The sequence below is a fragment of the Protopterus annectens genome, chromosome 7.part0 (genome assembly GCF_019279795.1).
Source record: "Protopterus annectens isolate FY-2018-M chromosome 7.part0, PAN1.0, whole genome shotgun sequence".
Lineage (NCBI taxonomy): Eukaryota > Metazoa > Chordata > Ceratodontiformes > Protopteridae > Protopterus > Protopterus annectens.
The window spans coordinates 1,954,009,659-1,954,030,184 of NC_056739.1; the positions used below are offsets into that span (position 1 = coordinate 1,954,009,659).

Below are 20,526 nucleotides of genomic sequence, written 5' to 3' on the forward strand. Positions count from 1 at the left end.
GTATGCATGTAGTAAGCAAGTGACTTGAGTGTTTGTGCCCATCTGCCTTCTGCAATGGACCAGCACACAATGGATTTATCACAATTGTAGCCAGAAATGGAAGGATTTATTTTTACTTGCTCCAGCAATCCCTCAGGCATGTCATGATAAACTGGGTGATCAAAGAATGAAAAAAATAATGAACAAATGAACGTTCTTAGGATTATAATAAATTACTAGGCTATTGGCCCTGAGGCCCTTACAAGGCTAGCCAAGAATTTAGCTCATGTTCCGACAAGTCAATACCCAATGCCTCTTGTCCAGCTTACTCTCCAAGCTAAAGCTATTTTGTTTAACTTAGCATATTAAAATGACCTACTTTATGTTCTCATAGAAAAAAGGCTACTGCAGATAGAGTCTTCTGTAGGAATTTGCTGTCCATAAGACTACTAAGTAATTCTCCTGTGACACAAGAAAAGGAGTAAAAAACAATAAAAAGAAAACTCAGAATAATGGCAAGCAAGTTCATGACACTGCAGCTATACATCTCTGGGGACATCAAATACAGAAGTATTAGGCTCGAGGACTGAAATTTGCCTTTGGCAATTACCCATCCATGCAATGAATTTCCCCAACAAAGATCGCTGTTAATGGACATCTTGGCTTTCTTCTCTCTAGTGAGATACAAATGAGGTTTCCTTTTCACATTACTTGACAGGATGTGATTTCCTTCCAGTGGGAGCATATAAGGACATATCACAAATGTAATCAGAAAAGGAAGGATTTTATTTGCTTTTTTTTCTTCTCTCCCAACTATTTAACTTTAAGGTTCTAAGGTTTGATTGTCATTATAGAACAGGAGTCTAATGCTGTTAGGTGTTCGGTCTCTGCTTAACTTCTTTCCTCTTGTACTAACTACCCTCTTTCTAATTTCCTGTTTGTGTGACTTTTACAGCAGAATTAAAGCTTTCAAATCTACAAGCCCTCTTACGTTATGGCTTTGTTAAAACTCTCGGCACATTTCTAATTATCAAAATCATTCAGAGCCACTGGCCAAAATGGAAAAAACCCAACAGAACATATAACAGACTTATTCACAGACTTTGGTGGGACATCATTAGGCACAAAATGTCTTAACATCCAGTGTAGCACAAAATGGGAACCAGACTGGTTTCTTTGGTACTTTCATCTTACCCATGTTTAGACGTTCGGTAGATGAAAATACCAGAGAGACAAGTCCCTGGTTCCTATTTTGTTTAGTACACTGGTTGTTTAACAGTCTGTTTGCCAAGCTGAATACTAGATATTATTTTTGTTTGTTTTACAAAATATCTTACAAAATAACAGCTGTGTTTTCACAGTATGAAAAGAAAACATAAGCATTTCTATACTTGACAACGGGAAATGCAAGCCAAAATGACCAATGAACTATGTGCGTGTACAGGAAGTCAAATGGTTCTAAGCAACAAGAACACCACTTTGAGTAATGCTGCTTTTATATGAAGCACACGCCAAATGTTTTCACAGGAACAGCAAAATATCTGACAGCGCAGAGGATTGAAGCCATGAACAGTTTAACAAGCTACTTCCTGTTGTATAGGGTTTGATTCCCTTCAGCCTTCACATGCCTACTGTATGACCTTGAGAAAACATTGCACTCAACTTCTTAGTACAAGAAACCTGGACAAAGGACCAAAAACCGGGACAGTTTTTAAATGCTGCTGTTATAAGCTTAGAAAATTGCCAGAATAAAATATTTTGCATTAGCATGCCTTTTCTGAAGAATATGAAGTCTGAAACTCAAATGACTCATTACTTTTTGACAAATCACTGAGGATTTAAGTCACTAAGTATACATTTTATGAGTAACGGACTAAAAATATAAGCAAAAATTTGGACAACTGAGAGGTATGTGAGCAAGTCAGTTAACCAAACTATGACTTGGGGCAATTGGGAATTTGGGTTAGGTTTCTTAATGGTCTCCAGTCTCCAAAACTGCATGACAAGAAACAACCTATGAACCTTCAAAGTAACACTTCACTCAACAGGACCTTCAACTGCTTGACAAAAAAGGCTACATGACTAACAGGGAACAGAAGCCCATAAGTTATAATACTTCTCTGTATGCACTCTCCAAGAAAAATCAGAACATGCCAGCATCATTGTCTATCGGGGGGGGGGGGCTACAAACAGTAACATTACAGGAGGGTGAACTGTAAAACACATTCTGTAACATAGAAAATGTTTCTTTAGAAAATAGACAGCTGTAAATACTGAACAGTATGACAGAGATTATCAGTCACCATTATAACACCACAACCTAAAAAGCAGAAAAGGGAAAAAATATATGACACCTTACTCACTCTTGTGTAAATGTTTTCAATTGAAAACCAGTTGATCATCCCCTCACACACACACACACACACACACACACACACACACACACACACACACACACAAACTGAACTGCTGAACCCAGTTATAAACCAAACAGTTAAGGTCGCATAAATATATAAAACCGTCAATGTCAGTTCAATCTACAAGTTTCAGAGTGCTGGCCCAACTGTCAGCCGATGGTGGTGCTGGCAAGATCCACCCTCGTGGAATAAAGCTGCCATCAGGATAATCTTCAGGTACCAAATATTGATCCCATTCACGCCTGTAAGACACAAACAGAAAGGAACTGTTACTGATACAAATGTCAATATACAGCACCAATATCCATTCTCGTACTAGAATAGTAACTACATTTTTCATCCATAGTTTAAACAGGAAGGCTATTAACTGTGAAGCTAGAGATCACAGACCTTTATTAATCTAATACTTTCAGTAACTGAAAGAGAATAATTAAAACTATACTTGTATTGAGATACCTTGACATTTTTTTCTGACTAAAGTTAGAAAGATTTTAACTAAGAAACAAGTAATCTCCATGGCACCTCCTAAGTCTCAAACAACCCACTATACAAGTATAGTGGGTTCAAAACAAAACTGTATCTGTGTGGAAGTTTTTCAATTCTTTTATGTCTAGTTAATCACTTATCTATTAAAAAAAGCAGAAAAAAAATCACAAAATGGTAGTAGTAGAAGAAGAGAACTTGAATATGTCCTAAATAAAAAAAAAATAAACATTTTGAAATATGATTATTAGTATCATTATCATCATCATTATACAGAACTATTAACTCTAGTATTTATTCAGAAGTAATCCAAGCAGGGTAGATGGTCGTTTCAAGTGGAAAATCCTTTATTAAGCACACAGACAAGAGATCCAAATAATAAAAAAAAAAAAAAAACAGAATGATTATTTCATACCAAACGTTTGTACTATAGGACTATACACCTGTTATCAGGTATGGGAGTGGTTTATTTTGTTGTAAAACAAAGTGTACTGGTAAGCATGTTGTGACGCCCCAGTAATTAAGGAGCCTCAATCCTTACCACTGGCAACAATGGGGGGATGTACACAATGGGAGGATGACAAGTACACACACACAGTAAAGTGCAATTTACCTTAAGACCAAGCAAAGATCAGTCAGTCTGGGGCTGGTTTCTTCCTCTTTCTCCAGATCCCCAATAAGACTCCCCACTGGCATAGCTATAGGGTTGAGATCACAGCTGAGTGGCCAAGGCAAGATCTCCAATACCCTATCCGTCCAACCAGTGCTTCATGTCCCTGCCCAAGTAACACACACTCCTTGAGGTTTGATTTATATACAAACACACACACACTGCCACCAACCACTCTTATCAGCTACTTTTAAGGTCCTTAACAAAGGGTGTCCAATCCTACTGTGTAATATTACTATTAATCCAAATGGTAGTCTAACCAAATGTAAAGCTTTTTAAGACTGGTCTGTACAATGTCACCAAATACATGTACAAGTACTCTCAGCGCTTAAATATGTCTCACAAATATCAGCCACAAAGATGGGTTTAAATATATTTAATAAACAAAAGAACAAGATAATACTCAGAAAACAAACACAAGTTACTTCAGAGTTCAGACTCACAGGAAATATTTAAAACATTGTAGGCAGTCTCGGATAAAAAAAGAAAACATCTAAGCTATACTTCACTATATTCCTAACTGTAACTAAGAGAAGGTACTGTACCATAGGCTGACTTACAGCAAGATACGTGCAGATGGTGGTGATGAGTGGATGTTACAGTTATGTCAAAAACAAAGTACAAAATGCCCAGTCTCTTTCTGAGACGGTTCTTAAATTAATGTCAAATTTTACTGCTGGGTTAACTTGGATGACATCACTTTTTGTCACCTGGCTTCAGTTTTCAAGCCAAGCCCCTTTTGTCAGAAACTAACAAAATTTAACATCTCTGCGTGAAAAATGCATATCTCTCTCACGTTTGCTCAGATCTATGCAGCTGCTAGGAATTCATAAAACACTTCTGGATCTCAAACCTAGTAATTACTTCTCTTCCAAAACAACACAAAAACTTCTAGCTCTAGACATTGTGTCTGCTACACTGAAACTGAAAGAACTTTTATAGCACAATCGTAAAATAATTTAAGTTTCAACTTACTGAAGTTCTGCAAGTTAACCTTTTATGCCCCAGTTTCTACTGTTACAACATATACAGTTACACAATTACAATAGTTTAAATACATTTCTATTCTAAGCCAGCAGGGCATGCTGTGGTAACATTTAACTCGGTACATAAAGTACAGTTGTGTACCTAACATAAATGTAGATGTTAGAGTGTATTCACTGTTGCAGTCATTACACTTGTGTTATCCTGCTGGCAGGCTACCCGCAGTCGGCCAGAATTCCAAAGTCCTGGTCCGGCGTCGGTTGCTGTCGCCTCTTCCCTGACATCAGTGCGCCAGGGGTATAAAAGATGCAGCCGATGCCATTTTCTTCAGTTTTTCTTGCTCCAGATGTCAAGTGCCCCCAAAAGAGTAGGCTAAAAATTCTGCTTATAAAAAAGCATGCACTAACAAACATTACCTTCATCTACAAGCAAATACACCACATAGGTTGTATAGAATAGAGAAGTACAGATAGGTCCCAGCAATGAAAGGGGGATGGTGGGAGGGTAACCTGTACTGCAACAGTGAAAACACTCGAACATCTACATTTATGGTAGGTACACAACTGTACTATGTTCATCGTGTTTCACTGTTGCAGTCATTACACTTGGGTTGAATCCCAAAGCTGAGGTTGGGTGGCTGGGCTTAAACAGAATTAGGAGTGGCTACGAGGCCCTGCAGAACTGCAGTGGCAAAGCCTGCTCTGTATTTAGAGTAAAGAGGTAAGTGGTAGTGCTTTGTAAAAGTGTGCACTGAAATCCAAGTTGCAGCCTCCAAAATATCCTTGGTTGATACTCCTCTGAGGAAGGCTGCTAAAGTGGCTGCTGCTCTGGCTGAATGTGGCCTAATGCCCTTAGGCACTGATTTGCCATGTTGTGAATAGCAGAAACGAATGCAGTGGCCTAACCATTTTGAAATAGTCTGCTTTGAAATAGCCTTTCCTTGTGATCCTGCAGCACATGCCACTAAAAGTTGCTCAGTCTTTCTGAAAGCTTTAGTTTTGTTCAAGTAGAAGCGTAACTGTCTGTGTATGTCCAAAGAATGCAGAAGTCTCTCCCCTTTATTCTGTGGGTTTGGATAAAAGGTAGGCAAATTAATGGTTTGGTTAAGAGCCACACTGGACACTACCTTAGGCATAAATGTTGGGTTTGTCCTTAGAGAAACCCTGTCCGGATGGAAAATAATAAAAGGTTTCACAGCCATTAATGCCTGTAACTCAGACTCTTCTTGCTGAAGTTATTGCTAGGAGCAGAGCTGTTTTCCATGATAAGAATTTTATCTCGGCTGTACTGGCTGGCTCAAAAGGAGGCAGTGTGAGCTTTTCCAAGACAAAATTGAGGTCCCATGTAGGTACTGGTGCTCTCCTTGGAGGCCTTATGTTTTTGGCCCCTCTGAGGTACTGCCTTAGCAGTGGATGTGAAAAGATTGGTGGGTCCGTATTGCAATGAGCTGAAATGGCAGAGGCATGGATCTTAACTGATGAGAAGGATAGGCCTTTGTCCAGCATCTCAGTTAGGTATTGTAAAATCTGAGGAATATTTGGTACAAGCGTGTCAATTCCTTGTGCCTGGTTCCAAGCACAGAATCTCTTCCATTTTTCTGCATAAGATTTTCTGGTGCTGGGCCTCCTGGCCTCCAAAATAACACCCATAACTGCTTTAAAGAGAGATGTGTTCTGAGTGGTTATATTATCCGCCATGCAGCCAGATTTAGTGTTCTGAGTTGGCTGTGCAGGATCTGATTGTTTTGTTGGATCAGTAGATGAGGAATTTGAGGTAACATCCAGGCTGGGCCTTGAGATAAGCTCTTTAGGATTGCATACCAGTGCTGGTGTGGCCAGTCTGGGGCAATCAGTATCATTTTTGGCTTCTCTTGTCTGACCTTTAGGAGTACCTTGGGGAGGAGAGGCAGTGGAGGAAAGGCATATACTGTAAGGGTTTTCCAGCTGAATGATAGAGCATCCATTTTCCATGCTTGTTTGTGATAAGTCCTTGTGCAGAATCTCTGTAGTTGGCAGTTCTGAGGGGAGGCAAATAGATCTATGTCTGGGCATCCCCATTTCATTGTTATCATGCTGAAAACTTGTGGATCGAGTTTCCACTCGTGAGGGTCCATGAGGTTTCAGCTTAGTTCATCTGTCAGAGTATTTGTCTTTCCTGGCAGGAATTGTGCTTGCAGGTGCACTTGATAAGTCAATGCTGTGTTCCACAAAGTCATGGCTTGCCTGCAGAGGGGGTAGGAATATGTGCCTCCTTGCTTGTTTATGTACCACATGACTGTAGTATTGTCCGTCTTTATCAGCAGTTGTCCTGGATGGAGTAGATCCTTGAAGGCTGTCAGGGCATTCTGTACAGCTAGCATCTCTTTTTGATTGATATGAAGATGCATTTGGCTTGCGGGCCATGTGCCCTGAATACATTTTCCTGCCATGTGGGCCCCCCAGGCATAATCCGATGCATCTGTTGTTAGTGTCTGCCTGGCTGTGGGTAAAGTGAATGGCTGTTCCTTGTTGTGGTGACAGGCCTGTGCCCACCATCAAAACTCCTGTTGCAGGCAGGGAATGAGGGTAATTAATGTTTCCAGGCTGTGGCAATGTTGAGTCCAAACACTTTTTAGATACCATTGTAGCTTCCTCATATGCAGTCTTGCATATGGAATTAGCAGTATGCAGGATGCCATGAAGCCCAACGCCTGCAGAATTTTTCTTGCAGATAACTGGGTCTTTGTTGCCATCTTTTCAAAGTAAGAAGTCAGTTGCCTTTGTTTGTCTGGCGTGAGATAAGCCATCTGGGCAGTTGTATTTAAGCTTGCACCCAGGAATATTATCTCTTGAGAGGGTACTAGTTTTGATTTATTTTTGTTTACTGTGTACCCTAGGCAAATTAGTAATCTTTTTACAAACGCCACATGCTTCAGTAGAATGTCTTTGTTCTCTGCTTGAATAAGGCAGTCATCCAAGTAGGGATATATCTAAATTCCTCTTTGTCTGCAAAATGCAATTACTGGTGCCAGGCATTTTGTGAAGACCCTGGGTGCAGTAGATAAGCCAAAGGGCAGGGCAGAGAATTGGTAGTGCATTGAGCCAGCTATGAATCTGAGGTATCTCCTGCAAGATTGTCTGATTGGGACATGCAGGTATGCTTCTTTGAGGTCTAAAGTTACAAGCCAAGCCTTCTTGCCCAGCATGGGCAGAAGCTGCTACAGTGTCAACATTTTGAATTTTGGAACGTCCAGAAAAGTGTTTAGAATAGACAGGTCCAGTATTGGTCTTCAGGCTTTGTCCTTTCTGGGTACCAAGAAAAGTCTTGAGTAAAATCCTTGCCCCTGCTCTTGCTGTGGTACCTGCTGAATAGCCCTCATGTCCATGAGAGATGAAACTTGCTTTTGTGCCTCTGCCCATTGATTGTGTGGCGGGTCTGGCATACCTTTTGTCTTTGGAAGGGTGTGAAAGTGGAACCTGTAGCCCTGAGAGACTTTATTCAAGACCCATTTGTCCTGGGTGATCATGTGCCAATTTTGTGAAAAAAGTGCTAGCTTTCCCCCTAAGGGTTCTGCCAAAAGATAAGTGCTTGGCAGAGGAAAGTCATTGGGACTGTTTCCTATATGGCTGTGATTTGTCTTCTCCGCTTTTGGAGGTAGAAGCACCCTATTGTTTAGGCCTGTATGAGCTTTGGGGCTGGGGTCTGCCTCTAGGGCGTCTGTATCTGCCTCTTTGTGGCCTGTCTGACACTGGAAAGGACCAATGCTTAGAAGGCCAGCTCCTGCTAAATCTGGGTGGCTGTACCTGTAAGAAATCCTTTACTGTCTGCATAGATTTAGCTTTATCCTCCATTTTCTTTAACACCTCTTCTGCCTTAACACCAAACAAAGTATCGTGCTGTAAGGGAGCATCCAATAATTTTGCTTTAACATGATCAGGCAGATTCTGTTCCTTTAACCAAGCATGCCTTCCAATGACAGAGCCTGTAACAGCGGTCCTGCAAGAGGCCTCCAGTGAATCAAAACCACATGGCAAAGTATGCTTTCCCACTTGTTCAGCTGAATGCAATAAATCCTGCATTTCCTTGTTTTCAGAACATTCAGAATTTGTCAACATTTTCTGTTTTAGCAGTGACATTAAGTATTGCTGATATTTAAGCATATGAAACTGACAATTTAAAGCCCTTACAGCCAAGGTAGCAGAGGTGTAAACTTTTTCCCCCCATCTGTCCAGTGCTCTAGAATCCCTATCAGAGGGGACAGGGTTTTTTGCAGTGGAAGCCTTGACCCCTTTTGGACCCTGACATACAGTTTCTGGGTCAGCAGCAGGGTTTTTATATAGAAATTTATGAGAATCTGGAACCCTGTAGTACCCATCTGGCTTAACGGGTGCACGGGGTAAAGAGTCAGGAGACAGGCCGGACTCTGAAAATACATCTACAATGTCTAGAACATGTGGAATAGCAAGAGGTCTGTGCTGAGGCAGTAAAAGAAAGTCTCTGAGCCTTTTCTTAGATTCTGAGTAATCTTGACTCTCTCAGTGAAAATGCTCCCTCATGGTATGCAGAGTTTCCCCAAAAGAATAATCCTCAGGAGGAGAGGCTGAAGGAATAGATTCTTCAGCATCAGAATCCTCATAGGGAGGAAGAGAGTATCCCTGTTCTGAAGAGGAGTCAGACGAAATGGAAATCTGATCAGAAGAATCATATTCAGTGTCTTGCCTAGGCCTCTTATCAGGAGGAGGATGGGAACCCCTGATCAAAGTAATTAGGTCTTCGGCAATTTTAAGCATCTGTTTCTTAGGCATTTAAGGCTGTCCAGGAGAATGCTGTACTTGTTTCTTTGTCTTTAAGGCTGTTTTAGTCTTTGCCTTGGAAGCTGAGGATGGCTTGACATATAACTGTGTAGGTCTGAAAACACCCTCAGAAGCCGATGCCTGCGCAGCGGCTCCGGACCCATCTGAGGGAATAGTTTTCGAGTGTCCAATACTTTGAGTATCCAGAGGCCTAGTTGTCTCCACGTGGGAGTCGGAAGCGGCCTGTGGCTCTGAGGTAGCAGGTGTCAGGGGTTGTGAAAGCGCCTCACTGAGAACCGGCAACTGGCCTTGCGGAGGCCTCGTCGTCGGTTTTGGACCTCGGATGCCTGTCCTTTTCCTTGCACTTTTTATGAACTCCGGTCGTCGGCTGTTCCGACAGCATTATATAATTAAACCTTCAGCCAAAGTAATGAAAGGCAAAATCGTACCGACGCTTAATAGTGCGTTGGTTAAATCTAGCACAAAACCGACATCTAGCAATGTCGTGGTCAGGGCCTGGGCAAGGAATACAGTAAGAATGAAAATCCTTATGAGGTATTTGCTTCCCACAAGAAATACAATTGTTAACTTTTTCTGGCATCGGTCTGGAGCAAGAAAAAAGTTTCCCCAATGGGGTACTTAGCTTTATTGAAGACTTCGGATCTGAAATTCGATTTCGAAAATCTCAGGAGTCGGCCGACCGGCACTTGCGAACTGCTTTTGCTTCGGGCACCGCGCGACAAGAAAGACTGAAGAAAATGGCGTCGGCTGCATCTTTTATACCCCTGGCACACTAATGTCAGGGAAGAGGCGACAGCAACTGATGCCGGACCAGGACTTTGGAATTCAGGCCGACTGTGGGTAGCCTGCCAGCAGGATAATCCTAGTGTAATGACTGCAACAGTGAAACACGATGAACATCATACAGTTCTGTATAAATCATATCAGTATTCACAAATGACACAGAATTATTTACAAAACTCCAGATAGTAGTAGGAAATATTGGCAGCCCAGCTAACTACCAACTGCTGTATTCTCTCACCCTCTAGCCCTCCCTCAGGGGTCCACTCTCTATATAGTAACCCTTTGTCCCAGTATACAGATCCCCCCTTCCCTTGAGTATCTGGTGCCGCATTGGCCATCTCCCTCAGGCCTTGTAATGTAGGGTCTGAGAGTTGAGCCTGTCTGAACTCTCTCTGTGACCCTTCCCAACTCCCCTTCCACAGAAAGTCGGTCATCCTCTGACAGCAGTGCCTCACTGTCAGCCTGGGTACTACTACTCACCTCTGCTCTTGTAATGACTCTGTCCAAGGGAGCACCAGTACCCACAAGCAGCTGTGGCTCACCTTCATTCTTATTGCAATAGGTTAGCTCCCTCCCTGAAGTAACCACCTAACCAGTCCTAGCTGCAAGTGTGCAGTCTTGTCTGGGTCCCCCCCCAGGCTATCAGACCCACATGCTTGTCTCCAAGCCTGATTGCATGTAACTGCATGCACACAATGTACTGCATTATCAAAATAATTCCTTATCAGGACATCTGCAGGGATATCTTCAAACACACCTACTTCCTGGCGGCCTTTTTCACTCTCCCAGTCAAGGTGAACTCTAACCAAAGGTATCTGGAATGGTTCCTTCTTAAAGCTCTGACTGGAGTAGACTGCCCAAGAAAGTAGTGCTCCTCTTTAACCACTGCAGACTTCACAATGGTTAGGTAAGAAGCTGTCTCTCTCTTAGCAATGGCCTCTTTCCCATTTACTAAGATAGGATATAACTTCTTCTGGTAGCCTGGTACCCTTGTTGTCTCCAGACAACTTACTGCTGGCATTCTGGTATTCCCACTTACTGGCTCTCCCATTTTTTGTTCCCCGTCTTACCTCTGTGGACATCTATATGCTACATGGCCCCACTGGTTGCATTTCAAACATTTAACCCTTGGCCCTGGATGTGTACCTGGACTAGTGGCTTCCTCTGCTACTGGTGGACTCTGTTGGGGCAGTCTGGGCTTCCCACCATGGGCTCCCTTAGACCCATGAGCAGCACTGGGTGTCCCCAACTCATATGCAGCACTGCATTATCTATCAGCTAACCAGATTCTTATCTCCTCAGGCAAAGTGCTAAGAGCTTGTTCCCTCAGCAAAAGGTCTGTCAGCCCTTCAAAAGTGGTGACCTAATATCCACTCACCCACCTATGAAAATAAGTGGTTAGTTCACAATATATTCAAACATAGTTTCATCTGCCTTGTGTCTATGCTCACAAAACGTTTTTGTATACACTTCATGTGTTAACTTAAAGCATTCTAAAAGACAATTTTTTACTGTATTACAATTTAAGCAATCAGTATCAGAAAATTTAGAAATAGCAGTTACAGCTTTACCATGGAGTAAGGTAAACATATGAATGAAACTATCAAAATTACCCCCTTTGCAAATTGTGGAAGACATTTACTGACCATTGTTGCTTCAGGGGTTCGGTTACTCCCTTCCCCATTTCCTCCATAAATCTGGCAAAGATTCAGCATCTCCTTTTCATGTTGCCTCTGCCTCTCATTCTCCACAGCCTCCAGAAGTCACAGTTTCTCAATTTCCTCAGCCTCCAGACGTCTCCGTCTCTCTGCTGCTTCTACTTCCAAACTCTTGGCCTCCAGCTCAAGTCTATAACTCCAGACGGACTTTGAAGTCCTATGTGGAAAGGTTGAACTGTCCATTTTCTGAGAGTTGTACATCTCGAAGGCCAGTCTGTCTGTCCTCCTGGTTACTATTCTGTGATGCAGCTGTGACTAAAGCTGCAATCATGTCTGCTTTAGTCAGGCTGGCATGCACCAGTCCTTTAGCCTGGCACATTTTTCAGCCAACCGGCTCCTTGTCAGGTTGCCATACTCTTCTGCTGACATGCTTGCCTGCTCTCCCTGACTAACTAAGCTAACAAAAAAATAAAAATTGTGATATGAAACTCTGAATGTTCACTGTGTGGCTGATTGAGAGTACAAACACCTTCCTTAGTGACCACTGTTCACAGGCTAGGAATTCAATATCAACACCACTACAAGCCAATTAATGTTATGTGGCTATTCCACAACTGCCAAACAATTAACATGTGCCGCCCCTGCACTGGCCAGCAATCAAGGATCCTCAATCCTCACCACTGGCAACAGCTAGGGGAACGTACACAATGACAGGATGACAAGTACATACACAGTAAAGTGTAATTTCCCTTAAGAGCACACAGAGATCACAGTCAGTCTGGGGCTAGTTTCTCCCTCTTTCTCCAGATCCCCAATAAGACTCCGCACTGGCACAGCTATAGGGTTGAGATCACAGCTGAGTGATTGGATCTCCAGTACTAGTCTCTGTCCAACCAGTGCTTCATATCCCTAGCCAAGTAGCTGACACACACACCCACTCCTTGAGGTTTGATTTATATGCACACACACATGCACACTTGCACGCATACAGGTGCGCACTCAGACACTCTCACACACACACTCACACACACACACACTCACACACACACACTCACACACACACACACTCACACACACACACACTCACACACACACACACACACTCTCACACACACACTCTCACACACACACTCTCACACACACACTCTCACACACACACTCTCACACACACTCTTGGGAAAGGCTGGCACAGGTTTACTAGCTATGCCCCCTTCTGCCCAGACTATAAGGTAGATTCCACTGCCACCAACCACTCTTATCAGCTACTTTTAAAGCCCTTAACAAAGGGTGTCCAATCCTACTGTGTAATATTACTATTAATCCAAATGGTAGTCTGACTAAGAGAAGGCTATTTAGGAGTAGCCTGTACAATGTCACCAAATACATTTGCAAGTACTCTCAGAGCTTAAATACGTCTCAAAAATATCAGCCACAAAAACAGGTTTAAATATATTTAATAATAAATAATAAAAGAACAAGACAATACTCTGTAAACAAACAGTTACTTCAGACTTCAAAATCACAGGGAATACTTTAAACAACATTGCAGTACAGTCTCAAATATAGAAAACATCTAAGTTATACTTCACTATATTCCTAACTGTATCCAAGAGAAATTACTCTACCATAGACTTACTTACAGCAAGACAAGTGCAGACGGTGGTGATGAGTGGATGTTCTTGTTAGGGCAAAGACAAAGTACAAAATGTTCAGTCTCTCTCTGAGAAAGTTCTTAAATTAATATAAATATTACTTCTGGGTTAGCTTGGATGATGTCACTTTTTGTCACCTGACTTCAGATTCCAAGCTAAACCCCTTTTGTCAGAAACAGAATTTAACATCTCTGCGAAAAATACATCTCTCTCAGATGTTTGCTCAAATCTGTGCAATTGCTAGGAAGTCATAAAGCAATAAAACACTTCTGCATCTCAAACCTAGTAGTTTCTTCTCTTCCAAGACAATACAACAACTTCGGGTTCTAGATACTGTATCTGCTATACTGAAACTGAGAGATAACTTTTATAGCACAATTGTAAAATAATTTAGTTTAAACTTATTTTCTTGAAATTTTGTAAATTAATTTTCTATGTCCAAGTTTCTACTGTTTAAACATATACAGTTATACAATTACAATATTTTATATACATTTCTATTCTAAGCCAGCAGGGCATGCTGTGGTTACATTTAACTCTCTACATAACATACAGTTTTGTATAAATCATATCAATATTCACGCATGACATATAATTATTTACAAAATTCCAGATAGCTGGGCTGGCAATATTTCCTTTTGTGACATGTTAATAAATTCAAATCCTTTTCCCCATCCTTACCAGTGTGATATTCAAGTGGGTACTGGCCTATTTACTAAATATCCTAATAAATTTAAACCATATGCACTTAAAATTAATAATGACATGGTCCTTCTTCTTACACAGATTGATACATTTACAGACTTTAAACAAAGACATTATAATACATGTCTGGAAATATTTAAACATTAGATCATTTAGCAATCAAAAAGTTATATTCTGGCATCCAGAACAAATACACTGTCCAAAACAATCTATTTCCATAAATTATTGTTAAAGCTCGCTTTCATCCCTCTAGACTTCATGTATCTACAAAAAAAAAATCTTATTGAAACTAACCAATGAGCACAGTAAAAAAACAAACAAAAAAAAAGTAAACCAATACTGAAACAAGAATATGTGTATCTAATAAGTTAAGTTAAACCAGGAAAAGCACATCAACTTAGCGCTGGCCAGTGTGGGAAAGAAAAAAATTGTGTCCTTATAAAAGTAGTGAACATTCCCTATAAAATAACATTGAAATCAATACTTAAAAAATAAATTAATAACCCAATATAAATTAAGTAAACAAATATTAATAACTAAAACAATGTGTGACAATTTAAAGAATAGTTAACTAGCACTGATATTAAAGATCTTTTGCTATAAAGTGGAAAAAACAGCATTCTATACTTAAGCCAAAATAGGTGTGATGATAGAAACTTGTTAATACAGTACTATTAAATATCATTTACCATGGTATTAAAAACAACTGGAAAGAAATAATCAAGGAAAACTGGAAAAAAAAGATGATAGTGGAAAAATAAATAATATCAGTCCAGTAAACAATATGGCAATTTTCTAAATTTCATTAGGTGAACAGTAGTAATTTAGTCCAGGCTTTATGAAAAAGTTCAGCATTGACTGTCATGAGTTCACATTTTTCCAGTACATTCAGGATATCACCATCAAGATCATCCATGTCTATGCGGTCCAGTATCTGGAACTTAAAACCAATGTTAAGTTAAAAAAAACTATTAACTAAAAAATGTGTTACTTCCATAAAGCTTGACTTACAAATATACAGCATTTCCAATAAAGCAGAGCCAGAGATTGGCTTATACGCAAGGCAGAGATCATCTTGAGTAGTCTATATGAAACAGAGTAAAGTGACAGTGATTTCAGCTGATCCACATAGGACAGATGCTGAATACCTTGAATTCTCCTTGTGAGGAACTTCTGTGGTCTCTCCAATTGCTGCAGGTGCCTGGAAAGGTACATACCAAAAGGGGAGTTGTACTCAGCCGACTGGTCTGATGAGGGAAGAGTACAGGAAGGTTATAACTTCTTTTTTTCCTGGAGGCAATACCCTTACCCTTAGGAGAAGAGCAACACAGAATGCCATTACTACTGTGGAGACATGGTGATCAAAGGTAAGGTTGTTTGTCAACCTGTATGCCCAGGTCTCTCACCACTGAGTGCATGCTTAGGGTGTTTCTGTTGATGAAGTAGCTAGCAGGAACACCGCCCTTACCAACGGGATAATGCATTTTTTTTGCATGCAGTTTTAGACCATGGCTTTGGCACCAATCATTTGTTTGTGTAAGACCCTTTTGCAGGATGTCGACATTGTTTGGGGATTCTATGACCGCTCCCTGTTTGCAGTCGTCAGAAAACTATGTCGGCCACAGACCTTTAGTTTTTGTTTGTTGGAGAAATAGATTCCGAACAGCAGCGGTCCCAGGACTGATCCCTGTGCAACACCACTGGTTACAGGTCTGCTGTAGGAGGTGGCTTCCACTATTTTTACTGTATGGGTTCTATCAGTGAGCCAGTTAATGACCCACCTAAAGATACAAAGGTTGATACCTAGCTGGGTGAGTTTGTCAATAATATCTTATTGGGGAATAGTGTCAAAAGCCCCGGCCAACTCCAGGTAAGTTGCATGCACAGTTTTCCCCTTGTCCAGGGTTCTGGTGACCGTCTTGAAGTCCATCAGATTTAACAGGCATGACCTCTCTTTGACAAAGTTTCTCTACTATGCTGGATGAATTTGTCGCAATAAACAGTGGTATATTTTTTTCAGTTGTCAGTTTTTGCTATTGTGCTTCTGGATTTATTCTTCATTCTTTGACAAATACAAATAGAGTAGAGTCAAAAGTTTGGAGATGGTCTACATCTTTATTGATAAGGTCCATGATGATTCGCTCCACGGCCTTGCAGATAAGGCTAGTCAGACTAATAGGTCTATAGTTCCAGGGGTCAGTGGAAGCAGTGGCCTTGTGCAAGGGGTATAACGGTAGCAGTTTTCCATTCAGCTGGGATGAAGCCGGTGCTTAGACTGAGAGTGAAAAAAATACCCAATGGTGTTGCTAATTCTTGTTGAAGCCCATGTAAGACACAGCCTAGGATGTTATCAGGTCCCACAAATGATGCATTTTTGGCCTTAGAGAGGGCATTTACAACCTGTTCTCTGCAGATACAAGGTGGGGGACAGGTGGAAGGAATGTCATGGGGTATGTGTGGTGGGGACAGGGGAGTGAAGTTTTCACAGTACCTGTCGGCTAACAGGTTTGCTATGTCAGGCTCAGTGTATGTGGTATCATTAACTACCACTTCAGCACAAATCTGTGTCTTGCCTTTTAGGCTACCGATGTAACTAAAGAATGCCTTACTTATGGTTGTCCTATGTTGAGGATGCTAATTTAGATTTGTAGTTTGCTTTGGAAGACTTTACAAGTATTACTATTTGCTTGTTTAAGCTGTGGAGGGAGTGCTTCCAGTTTAGGGCACACTCCCTCTAACTTTTGGACAACAATTTCGTCCTGTTATTGTAAGGCAGCATCAATGCAGTTACACAGATGTAGGACTCTGCATAGTTGCCAGTTACATCTGAGGGAGGAGGTGCAGTGAAGCTATTTATACCATCCCTTAGAAGGATATAATCTGCTTTGGACAAGTTTTTTTGTTTAGTTGCTGCTGGGGGGAGGGTCCGGTGCGATAGTTACTTTGAATGAAACTGATTTGTGGTCAGATCTGACAATGGGAGACCTCACAGTGGGGGTGCTACACTGGTCCCCCATATTGGTAAGCACCAGATCCAAGATGTTGGTGCCCATACTTGGGGCATCCACCAGCTGGTCCAGGGCATTGCAGTTAATGAACTCATGGAACCTTTGGGCAAGTCCTTCAGCATAAAAACAATGGCTATCTCTCCTCTGCTACTTTCCTAGACCTATCTAAAGCATTTTACATGGTCCCACACAAACAACTTATCTCTGTCCTCAATAACCTATCCTTCTCACAATCAGTCACCAACTGGTTTCAGAGTTACCTGTCTGACTGCCAACAATCCGTTGTATGGCAGAACGACATATCTCCCCAACTACCTGTCTCCATAGGGTTCCCCAAGGATCTATCCTTGGACCCCTACTTTTCTCTGTTTACACCAATAATCTAGCCTCTGCCACCAAACATGGCACACTCATCCAATACGCAGATGACTCGACCTTCATCTGCTCAGCCCAGTCCCTACCCAAACTGCAAAAAGTCACACAGGAAGCCTTTTCCTCTGTTGAAACATGGTTATCCGATGCCCAATTAATACTCAACCCAAACAAAACTAAACTACTCATCTTACAACCCACCAAACATACTCAAAACAACTCTCACTTAAACATCACAGCAAAAGACAACACCACTATATACAACTGAACACACCAAATTGCTAGGAGTGGAAATAGACAAACTAAAATTTGACATTCACATATCCATGACCATAAAAAAAGTCCACAAAAAACTAGGAGCATTATACAGAAATAAACAATTTCTCACCAAAGCAGCAAAGATTTCAATAGCAAGTTCCCACCTTATCTCCACCCTACTTTATGCCTCTCCAGTATATACCAACCTAAGGCAATGTGATCTAAACAAGCTAGAGACCTGCTACAACAAAATCGCCAAATTCGCCACAGGGGCATCCTACTGTAGTCACCACTATCTCTCACTTGCTGAACTGGGCTGGCTTGAACTCCCTCACCTCCTTCAGTGGTATCAACTCTCACTCGCCCACAAACTAGTAAACCATCCACTAAATGTCCCATCCCTCCAGAATCTATTCCAACCCTATCGCACCACCAGACCACTAAGATCCAGCAACAAAAATCACTTGCAGATCACTAAAGCCAATAACTCTGCTGGTGAAGCACTATTCTCTTGCGCCATAGCCAAATTATGGAACTCACTCCCACCCACAATTACCTCCGTACCATCATGCACCAACTTCAAAACTTTATTAAACGTGCACCTAAAAACATGCTGGCTATGCCCTTGCAACTCCCACTCTAATATCATCCACCCCATCCAACTACTACCTTTCTTTCACCTCCACTAACTACCTTGATGATAGCAAGCTCAGATGCTCATAAGCCTAGTACTTATTATACAGTAGGAACTTCTCATTGTTACATTTGTTAATGCCTGTTATGTACTTCACAGATAAAGATTCTAGTTGTCTACTGATGTACTACGTTCTTTATCTGTAAATATGTTGTAAGTAATTTCTATGTTAAATTGTTAATCGCTATGTAATCCAATATTTTACTGAGGAGCTTTTCTCCCCGGGCCTCTGCTGAAAATGGACCCACGTCCAGTCGGACACTCCCGGTCAACAAATTTAAATAAATAAAAAATAAATAAAAAAGTGAATTTCAGCACAAGTAATTTACCCAGTCAATGGATGGGTAATTAAAATCACCCAGAACCATGGTCTTCTGATGTATCTTGATGGATTCCAGTAGATTCATGTGGGCACAGTGGGTGTACTGATTCATGGAGGGGGGGTTCCTGTAGCTAGCAATGACTTGAATAGGTGTCCTACTAACAGTTAACTGCACCCAAAGTGTCTCCAGGGAATCATACTATAACTAATCTGGAGGTGTATTTATCTTTAAATGAAGATTGATACAACACCTCCTTTACTTTTCCCACTTTCCATTCACAGTCTGAACACGTGGTAGAAGGTGTAACCTAGTATGTCTGGGGTGCTCTCCACTACCTTGAACCAGGTCTCCATAACTGCACATATACCAGCATCTTCCAAGGTGAGGGCTGCTTCCACTGCATGCACTTTTCAGGCTAAGAGTCATAGTGTTTAGCAGCATAATCTTGAGGTTTTTTGATTTTTTTACATCCGGAATTTTGTCCTTGTGACATTGCCTAAAAAAGGCACTATGTGGGGTGGCAAGAGCCTTTGTCAGTAGCTGAAATCCTAGGGGTGACAGATTAAGACCATCTCTGGCAAAGCATCGAGGTCTAGCAATCATGTCATTCCAGGCAGACAGAAACTGGATCCCCTTAGAATGACACCAGAAACTAAGCCACTTATTGAAGTCAGTGATTTTCTGTTTATATTGTGGTATCTCCCTAGGTGAGGGTAATATGCTGCTCAAGGCTAGGGACATATCTGCCTGTGACATGATCAGAGAGCCCGATCATGTCTCTCCTCATATAGTCCAGGGAAGTACATCTCAAGTCATTCACACCATGTACTGTGACCGAATCATAATGGTACTTGTTGAGGGACTTGAATGGCTGCATGATCTGATGAATCCTGGTACCAGAAAGACAGCTGACCATGACTTTCTCCTTGTTCAGACTGGTGAGGGGGACTTCCGTGTCTCACTATAGTCTCTCCTATGACTAAGACATTTGGAGTGGATGTGTATTGCCTTATGGGCCTTGATGGTGACACATTTGTGTTTGTGTCCTTATATGTACTGCGTGTTTTGGGTGTTATGGTTGGTTTAGTATGTATGTATTTTCGAGGTCTCTGGTGTTTAGGTAGATTTTTTGTGAGTACCTCTGCATATGTTGGTCTATATGTGTATGCTGTGTGTCATGAGTAGGAGCTGTGGTAGGTGGGCTGACAACCTGCTCTGTATTGCTATCTAATGTGCAAGACAGCTGTGAATCCAGATTCACAATGTAGCTGCATCTCTCACAAATAGTACAAGAATGATTTAGAAGTACGGGGGTAGTCTGTGTACATGAGGCAGTTGCTACACTGCCTCAAGTAGACCCATGTTAACCAAGCTGGTAAGAGAAAAGGAGGGAAACTGACAGTTCATGGTCCTAGGAATAATCTTGGTCTGGCTATATCAGTTGAAGAGGAAATACAGCAGGGGCAGGTGTTAGTATGTTTAGGTGCGATGTATTGATTTTAGTGTTACTTTATATAGAATGTTTACTTATTTTACAAGGACACTATTTTTTCTGTCCCACACTGGCCAGCACTAAGTTGATGTATTTTTCCTGGTTTAACTTACTCATTAAATGTACATAAAAGGTTGTACTCGTTTTAATTTTGGTTTACTATTTTTTTTACTACGCATACTGGTTAGTTTTACTAAGTTTTTTGTAGATGTATATTTTTAGGGTTCTTGCACACAGACCTGAAGAAGTCTGGAG

At 41.3% G+C, this 20,526-nt stretch overlaps 1 protein-coding gene across 5 annotated transcripts in view; it reads right to left on the reverse strand.

The window, feature by feature from the left end:
• Positions 1 to 1,728: 1,728 nt before the first annotated feature.
• PDCD7 (programmed cell death 7) overlaps positions 1,729 to 20,526 on the reverse strand; it is a 333,527-nt gene continuing 314,729 nt past the window's right edge. For all 5 annotated transcript variants that reach the window (XM_044078376.1, XM_044078374.1, XM_044078372.1 and 2 more), the window contains exon 6: positions 1,729 to 2,638. In XM_044078376.1, coding sequence (XP_043934311.1) covers positions 2,512 to 2,638 — 127 coding nt within the window. In that variant the 3' untranslated portion in view covers positions 1,729 to 2,511. The remainder of the gene's footprint in view (positions 2,639 to 20,526) is intronic.